This window comes from Ixodes scapularis, unplaced genomic scaffold, assembly GCF_016920785.2.
Source record: "Ixodes scapularis isolate PalLabHiFi unplaced genomic scaffold, ASM1692078v2 ptg000247l_1___fragment_3__unscaffolded, whole genome shotgun sequence".
Taxonomy (NCBI): Eukaryota; Metazoa; Arthropoda; class Arachnida; order Ixodida; family Ixodidae; genus Ixodes; species Ixodes scapularis.
In genome coordinates this window covers 976,085-985,246 of record NW_024609948.1, presented here as the reverse complement: position 1 = coordinate 985,246, position 9,162 = coordinate 976,085, and the positions used below count along the sequence as shown (strand labels likewise).

At 54.3% G+C, this 9,162-nt stretch overlaps 1 protein-coding gene across 1 annotated transcript; it reads left to right on the top strand.

Annotated features, from left to right (window-relative positions):
* The first annotated feature begins 1,831 nt into the window (after nucleotides 1-1,831).
* Nucleotides 1,832-2,905, top strand: LOC121833991 (baculoviral IAP repeat-containing protein 8-like). Its single transcript, XM_042287723.1, has one exon. It carries the CDS (start codon nucleotides 1,832-1,834, stop codon nucleotides 2,903-2,905), a length of 1,074 nt encoding a protein of 357 aa, XP_042143657.1.
* The last annotated feature ends 6,257 nt before the right edge of the window (nucleotides 2,906-9,162 follow it).

Sequence of the window (9,162 nt, the reverse complement as noted above, 5' to 3'; positions counted from 1 at the left end):
ACGCTAATCTCGGTCTCGTCCTCGATAAAGAGCTTGATGAACATGTTCAAAAAGTCGGCTAGTACGCGTTGGTCCACCTCGCACGTGGATATGGCCGCCATGGCGCACTTCGCTCCGTTGGCGTCGCGCGTAGTGTGCATGGCAGTAGACATGGACGTGCACCACGAGATGATGGACGACGACACGCTAGGCGAGATGTGGTGTTCCAGATAGTTGGGCGACTGGACCCAGAGTAGAAAGTCGTTAAAGAAGCGCGAGTCGTACAGGTAGGTGTTTTCGCCGCGGTAGCTCCTGCAGAAACGCGTGTGATAAAACAGGTTGGTGGCCATCCGAAATAGCGCCGTGTTTGAGTAGGTGGCAATTTCTTCCTGGCGCGGAGTGGGTATGCCCTTGGTCATCTTGAGGCACTGTAAGGTGGCCCCAAACATGTCCGAGTCCATCATCTCAAAGTTTAGGCACTGTAGAAACAGACCGAGGTTACGGGGCGAGACGCAACAGGCCTGGCTGTAAAATTTGTTGAGCTCCTGCGTGCCCTGGTCCGACTGTTTGTGCACTTCGACGAAGCGAGAGTCCACGCGCCCGTTGCTCATGCACTGTTCTATGATGGAGGCGATGTTAAGGACCGACACCTCGGTGGCCGGCGCCTTCTCCTTCTGCAGGGCTAGCACGTAGTGGTTGGTCCGCCGCACGGGGATCGTGTCGGAACTCTTCATGATGAGCTCGTTGTGGTCACGCAGCGTCTTAGAGATGGCCGGATCGATGATGTTGACGTCGTCCGTGACCCGCTCGGCCGGCATAACGGTCCGGAGCGTCATGTAGTCGGTGTCGCAGCGGTACACTCCGTTCTCGACGTTACACGTGTACAACCTGTTGCTCTCTTCGACCAGGAGGTTGATGACGTCCTGTGGCTTGTTTTGCGAAAACTTTACGCGAATGGCCCCGACAATGTTTTCGTTGACGGTGTGTGGCTGCGTGATCCTGTGCACGAGGCTGAGACCGTTGGCCACGTCGAGCCAGTTGTGGCCCATGGCGCTCTCAAACTGAAAGATGGGGTTGCACTTTACGCGCACCGCCGCGTAGTTGCACAGGGATACTAGCATGACCGCCGTAATCTTGGCTGCCGTCCTTGCGCCCGCCGCCATACCGCGAGTCGCCTCGCGCGCATGGGAAAAGATCTCTTCGATGTAGAGGAGTAGCAGGCGCAGAATGGCAGTAGCGTACGCGTCCACGTACGGCTTCAGATCCCTGATGACGCGCTGAGTGGTCGACGAGGAAGAGGTTTTCCTAAGTATGTTGAGACTGTTTCGTACGTATTCGATTCCCATTACGCAGTGAAATACTGTATTGTCATTCAGGAGCGTTTGGATGGCCATCTGATCCATGTCGACCGTCATCAGTATGTTACTACCGAGCTCGAAAACGCGAAAGAGCATATCTGCAACCGGTTCCACATCTCCGTTGGTCAGGAGCGTCGTGCGCGCCTTGGTAATGTGCTGCATGAGTTTCTTGGACGAGTAGCCGAGTAAGGTCGACGTGTCGTTCAGGAGCGTGGGCACGTATTTATCGCCATCTCTCCTGTAAGACACGTTTTGATTTCCCCGCTGCCGGAATACGGGTAATAAAATATCGGTGGCGTCTTCGTGATTCACCGAGTGTTGACATCGTCCCTTTTTCAACAGGTCTAAAAAATTTTCTGCGACAGACATTTTTATAATAAACAAAATTGCTACCGCCTATGGGAGGTCGACTCCGCTCCCAGTCGAGGTCAACCTAGATATGGAGAGAATATATATTGCGCACCGAGTAGAGGGCTCCTCTCATTATCGTCGCTATGGCGCACCTCGTTACGGATCCCATAAGCAAGGAAGTCGTGCGTCGCTTCAAGACGTTCGCCGAATGGCGACTTCGCACCAGAGCCACGCCTCGAGAGTTTGCCTATGCCGGCCTAGAATATTGCGCTGACCGGAAACACATCTACTGTCGGCACTGCAAATTTCAAGTCGCCGAACAGGACTGGGAGACGCTCACGTTTCACCCGATGGACCTTCACCGCCGAATGCCGTGCAAGTTTCTCGAGCAGTACAGGGACCCGCGGCTGAATGTAGCAAAGGTCGTGTCCGTCTTGCCGAGCTACTCTCACCCGGTCTACAAGAGATACGTCGACGAGAAGATTCGAGTCAAGACCTTTCACGATGTTCGAGGCCCTGCGTTCGCCAAGGCCGGCTTTTTCTGCTCGCACGACGACGAGCAGGGCTACCTCTCCCGCGAACAGATAGTGACCCGCATAATCGTTTGTTTCTACTGCGGGGTGCAAGTATTTTCGATCCTCGACTGCGAAGAAGACGATCCGTGGCTGCTACACGCCCGCAGGTCCCCCAATTGCGTGTTTCTACGAGTGAACAAGACCTATTACTACGTGCACGATGCAGTCGAAAAGTTTTACAGGAGCGAGATGTACTGGGCGTCTCACTTTCCCGAGATCGACGATCTCGTCAAGGACCCAAAGTTCCGCAACAGGACTATGAGTACTCTGTACACGGCCAACCTGACGCATCCCTTGAACGTATCGGCGATGGTGAGTGCCATTCGGAGCAGCAAGGCGACTCCGTTGGGATGTCACACTCTGTTTGAGCCAGTGAACGCCCTTCCTTCGTTCGATCACAAGGCTATCGGTAGGTGGGGTAACTTTGTGATAGATAGCGCGATCAGTGATACGCACTATTCCGCTATAAAGTCACGAGACGAATCAACTAAGAGGTGCATCGTATGCATGAAGGCTCCGGCTAACATTGCCTACTTGCCGTGCGGACACTGCGTGTCGTGTTTCGACTGCACCATATTATTCAAACATTGCAAGGCCTGTAGACTCAAAATCGACTTTATTTCTAGAGTCTACTTTGCTTAAGAACATGTCTTTCTACTGGAGACTGTTCGTTCGACCACGACCCGACTGTGGCCAAGGTGATGTCCGACTTTAAAACTTTTGCGACGTGGCCTTTGCGCAACAGTACCCCCACACCCAAGGACTTTGCCATGGCAGGACTCGCCTACGATCCGGAGAAGCGGATTCTCAGCTGCTCGATGTGCCAGCAAAAGACTCAACTCTCTACTATCGTGGCCTCGGACGAAACACTTCCCCAAGGACTGCACGAATCCGACTGTGACGCACCGCTACGCACGCTGAGTCCAGACGTCTCGGCGGTGGTGACCGAACGAGCGCTTGCCTTTAGGCCCGAGTTTCAGACTTACACTGCGAGGTTCGCCTCCTTCGACGCTCGGCCGAAAGAAGAAGACGTCTTTGACGTGGATTACATGGCATCTGCGGGATTTTATTACCTGACCGATCGGACCGTGGAAAGCTTTTGTTGCGGACTTCGGTTGCTTTCGTGGGAAGCCGACTACGACGACCCAGTCGAGGAACACGCCAAGTACAACCCTCGCTGCCCCTATCTTCGATTGTGCGCGAGCGTAACCTACATCAAGGAGGTGTCCGACGTGTATAGAAATAGCGATTTATTTTGGTTGCTAGAATATACCAAGGACATTGAGTTTGTCTCAAACAAATACAGCCTAGACTTTATAACAGCATTGGCCACTTCCAAGTTTGATCTTTCCTGTCCGAACAAGCTAAAGTCCTTTCTCGAAAACAGCGATTCTTTTTCGGCGCTGAGCGTAGGACGTCCGTATCCCACGCGCATCGACAAGACGAGCATCTCCATGAAGCGGTCCGATCCGTCCACGACGATTTGCGTCGTCTGCATGAACTGTCCGGTGTGTATAGTTACTTTGCCCTGTGCCCACGCCGCCTTATGTTTAAATTGTCTATTTCCAATGATTTACAATTCGAGAGAGCAATTTGTGTGTTGCCTTTGTAAATCTGCAGTGAGTGGAATGTATCGAATTCATTAAATAAACTATTTGTACTGGCACTAGTGTAGTGTGCATGCAAAAGAACGATTCGTGACTCAAAAATATAAGCACGCGAAATATTTATTTTCAAGCATAACTCAGTCGTCTTCTTCGCCCATTGAGTCTTCTCCTTCGTCGTAGTTGAAGGTGTTTAGGACGATCGGACCCAGCATTCTGTCGTCGTCCGATTCGAGATATTCGTCGGCGTCACTGTCGTAGTCGTCACTGTAGCCGTCGTCACCGTCACCGTCGTCACTGTCGAGGTCTTGGTACTCGATGTCACCCACAACACCGTCCACACCTTCGATAACGTCTAGGTCGGTTGGCGCAATGTTTCTTAGTGACGGAGACACTGTGCTAGAAATACACAAAGTGTATTCACCAAGGTAGACGTCCTTGTTGGGGACGTCTCTAGCGGTGAGTAGTCAGTCTTCGATGCACGTTGAGAAATTGGTGAAGCGTTTCTCGGCGTATAAATCCGAGTCCGGTCATGCAGAGGCTCCGTATGCCAACGTCGATGATCCTCTTTTCTGCGAGATACATCAAGGCTTCGTCGTCTAGGTGATAGCACGATCCTATCTGCAAGTGAGTCAAATTAGGTAGACCGTCCGCTAAGCACTTTACAGAGTCGTTGGTCAAGCCGGGTGCGTGACGTAGGAGACGTACTCCGCGTCTTCGTCATCAGAGGATATGGGTGGTGGTGGTGGTGTTTGAGCTGCCCTCGCGGGTGGCGCTTGGGGTGGTGGTGGTGGTTTTTGAGCTGCCCTCGCGGGTGGCGCTTTTGCCGGTGGTGGCGGTGGCGGTGGTGGTGGTGTTTGAGCTGCCCTCACGGGTGGTGCTCGGTGGGGTGGCGGTGGTGTTTGATCTGTCGTCACGGGCGGTGCGCACAATGTTGTGGATGCAGGGCAGGGCCTCTTCTGGGTTTGTTTCCACCGCGTTCTTCAGCGTGTTCACTATGCTCGAACTGACAGACACGTCAGGGATCTGAACGTGCAGACTGTACGGGAGTCCCATCGGATCGTCCATCTCGAGATTCGAAAAGAGGTTGCATTTCACCAGACACGCGTTATACGCGGCCAGCACTTTGCAAACGTAGAGCAAATAGCCGCGCAGAGCGCACGCTTTGCCGTCTCGTTCGGAACGGAGCCCGAGGTAACCGTTTATTCCGTCGTACATGCTGCACTTTGCGTTACCGAACACGATCGGAAGACGAAGCTTGACGGGCACCCTCGTCGGCCCGCCTGCGCCCAGATCGTCGAGCAGCGCGGAACGTCCGCCCGACGTCAGAACGCTCTTGAAGGGGAAGCTCCACTCGTCGTTGTAGTCGTAGAGCCACATTATAGCGGCAAACACCCTGATCCACCCCCAGGCAGACCTCGTGGTCTTGACGTCCAGTGGCGAGACACGCGAGTCTTCTCCGGCGTGCCTGGCGAGCGGAAGGTGCGGAAACAGGGTCACGTTGAGCACGTCTCGTTGCGTTCGCGGGACGAGCCGCATGAAATTCACTTTGGGAAGATACTCGTACTTGTGCAGAAAGGCGCACCACGAGAAGGGCATGTCGCAGTTTGCGCAAACGAGGGTGCCCGCCGTCTGCGTGACCTTGTTAAAGTAGCAGTAGAGACAGCCCACCGGGTGCAGACAAGGGTAGGCAAACACCGTGGCGTCATACTTTCCGTCGCAAAATACGCACGTGTGCCAGTCTCCCTCGCCGCCGACGTGCGAGCTCCAGTGCCAGTTTGAGTCTATGGAAATTTTGGACAGGTGATTCATCGTGTCCGTTATCATGTCCATCTCCCTGATGGTACCGTCGTAGACGACGGGGTGCGGGTCGTCTTCGCTGTAGCCGAGAAACTCGCCACCGCCACCTCGCACGATCCTCGGGTTGTTGTCGGACACAAAGGCGACGAGCTGCTTGATGCGGTCCGTCTCCCGATTGGAACGACGTATGCCCTGCGCGTGTTTCTGTATGGCGTTGGGCAGGTAGGCGCCAACGGCTGTGTAATTGCGGTCCTCGTACGTCATGCATGTGAAACACAGTTTGGAGCCCGAGTTGTGACGGGCGGTGACCGGCGCGTAGAGGCAGCGGTCGCAAGACGCGGGCCATTCCACGACGGTGGGCACATAGGCCAGATACAACTTCTTGTCTATCACGTTATACTCGGCCGGAATTCTGTTGAGGACCTTTCGCACGAGGGCTTCATGTTTTTTCTGGCGTAGTCAATCATCTCGTAGTTGTACTGAGCGGCGTCTCGTATCTGCGTCGACAATGGGCAGTGCGGCGTGTAGTTTGAAATGGGCAGGCGAAATAGTTCTTCCGATGCCTCGACGTCGCGCTGATCGCAGCGCTGATTGCCCTTTTGCAGCTCCACGAGCATCGATTCCATGTACGGGTTCGGATAGGTAGCGTGCATGTTTAGGTTGCTCACGTCTTTGCGAATGGACGGTTCTTCGGATTCCGGGTCTACCGCCACCGTCTTTACGCTGCACGACATCCTGTTGGTGTCGTCTTCGTCGACGCCTTCGGGATAGTGAATGTATGCCGTGGTCGTCATGCCTCGCGAGGTTTGGTGGTGGCGGCGGCAGACAATATTTTTAAATATGCAGAAAGAACGCTCTTTGTAAAGATGCCGTCCGTGCTTTGCAGTTGCGAATCTATCGAGATTAGCAGTTTGGACACGAAATTACGCACGCACGTCTCCAGACGCGGCTGGTACTTTGTCGATACCCCATCGTTTGGCGACTGCGGCGCCCTGACGAGGAGGCGGTCTAGACTAAAATTGTCTAGGTAAGGCTCGAGGTGCGCGATGGTTCCGTCGCAGACGCTCTCCAAGTCATCTATTCGCTTTCTCAAATCGTTTATTTCTCTCCTATAAAGTTCCAAGTCTCGGTCTTGGCGCAGAATGTCGGATACATTGAAGGTTTTATTTCCCAATCGCACGTAGTCCTCTACGAAAGGCGGAATCGCACCTTCCTCGTCCGCCAAGTAGGCTTCGCGGCGTTCCAACTTTACCGGGATCCATTCGTCGTTGTCGTCGTCGACGACCATACTACTTCTCTGCCTCTTTGCGAACAGTGTCTCGAGATAGCGTCGATGTAGCAGGTCCCTCGCCCTAATCAAGTTGTTGTACATCATAGTTTCTCCGACTGACACGGGCGCGTCCACCTTGCGAGCCAGGATCTGAAGGGCGTCGATAATTTTTTGAGGAGACAGCGAAGCGTCGGGGTGTGCCTCGGCAAAGTCCAGAATCTCCTGGACCACGCGCAGCGAATCGTCCCACTCGTTTCGCAGGCGAACGGCCTCGGCGTGCCTCTTGATGTAGTCCAGGAGAGCGTGTTTGTACAAGTTTTCTCTGTTTACGGACACGTCATTTTTTTTTCCTCTCTATCAACAGACCTCGAATATGGCCCGGATGTCGTAGCGTAACTTCTTGCTGCCTCGAACGCTGTCGGAGGAGTCGACGGCGTACTGCCGCTGTCCCAGCCGACTTCCTCGAACAAAGTTCATTTCCAAGTCGGACAGGTTCAGGGCCGGAGGCAGCGTCGCGTGATCCGGATAGAAATCGCCGACTCCTTCACCGCTCCTCCTCCTGAGAAACTTCCAATAGGTCTTGTTGTAAATGGACGCGTCGCCGCTGTCGTAGACGGCGTACGCGTTGAGTCTGCCGTCCGCCACGCATCTCACCTCGTGGCGCACGACTGTGTTTACGTCCACGTCTCGAATGTCCGTCGAGTACGAGGCGTCTCCGTTGGTCAGGTAGAGGCTGTAGTCTCTAAAATTGCCCACGACGTTCTTGCCGTACTGCATGCACTTGCGCAGGTTCTCGTCCTTTTCCAGCTCGGACGCAAAGCCTAGGATGCTACCAGAGATGTACGCGTTGCCCAGAAACCACCAGCTAGGCACCGCCCCTTTTGACGTGAGAACGCGGAGCGGAGTGGTGAACGTGTTTCTGTCCGAGTACGAGAGGCCTCGCTTCACTTCGTTCAGGGTGTTTATCACGCTCCAGACAGAAAAGATGCCGTTCAAAAGGCAAAACTCGGCTCCGTGCTGTCCGCGCTTGGATATTGGCCCGCCGGCGATCCGGCCAAAGACTTGGGCGTTCATGGTCCTGTAGCCAATCTCAAACACGTACGCCATGTTATGTTCGTGCGTGCCGACTATAACGGGAACCGGCTCGTCTCTCTCCGTGCGCCTCACCATCGTTTCGCGCGTGGTTCGCGGAACGAGGTTGCTATGATCCATCGAAAGGCGGTAGAGAGCAATCTTGCTCAGGCCGTCGAGCCAGGCCGAAGGCCCCAGGTACTTGACCAACGGACTGGCGGCCGTTCTATCGTCGCTCTGTCTAACAAACTTGCGGTATATGCCGCCGCCGATGGCACCGGCGTACCTGTTTTGTGCCATTGAACGACGCATGACGCAGTGCGGATACACGAAGCGCAAGTCGTCTCGAATGGCGGTCTGAATAAAGTTTGCCAACGGACTCGGCGACGTCGCTATGGTTAGTTTGCCGGCGGCCACGGCAGCGAGTACGTTGTACAGCTCGTCGAGGCTATAGTAGACCGTTTTTAAGAGCGGCTTGTGTTTGTTGTCGGGCCCCACTATCGTAGTAAACAGGGGCTTTACCGACCCCACGTACACGTTGCCGTCCGGAGTCTTTTGAATCTGAGAGGAACCGGATAGGTGTTCCACTTCCGAATTTGCCACTTGGGTGAAAGCGTCGGTCACCATGGTTGTCCAATAGTGGGTCAATTTGACGGACAGATCGTCGTTCTGTATGCCCGACGGTTGATCCGGAGCCCCGACAAAGTCCTCGTTCAGACATTTGCGTATAATTTGCGCGACGACGTTGTATGACAGCATTTTTATTAAATAAAATGGAGACGTTACCCACTTTTTCGGCCTTCCTACACAACCTGGCCAACGTGTACTGGGCCGGCTGCTCGCCCTCTAATTCGCTCAGGATCCCCAAAGACTGGTTAACGGCTTTCTCGTCGACGCCAACCAACTACGTTTTGGCACTGGGCGAGCCGTCGACCACCGTCCAATCGCGAGACGTAGGCACGACCGGTGTGCTTCCCAAGTCAGACTTTCTCAAGGCCGAGGAAAATCGTGCCGGTGGAAATGCGAATAACCTGTCGATAGTGGTGGTGGACGGCGTTCAGTACGACGCCAGGGAAAAGCATTACGTGAGACTCCAGCGAGTTTACGGCGAACTGAGCGAGAGCGCACCGACCCTGCAGCCTGGAAAAGGCTTC

Bases quoted from the DNA above. Each gene is read 5' to 3' on its own strand.
- LOC121833991 (XM_042287723.1), top strand. From the start codon at position 1,832: ATGGCGCACCTCGTTACGGATCCCATAAGCAAGGAAGTCGTGCGTCGC.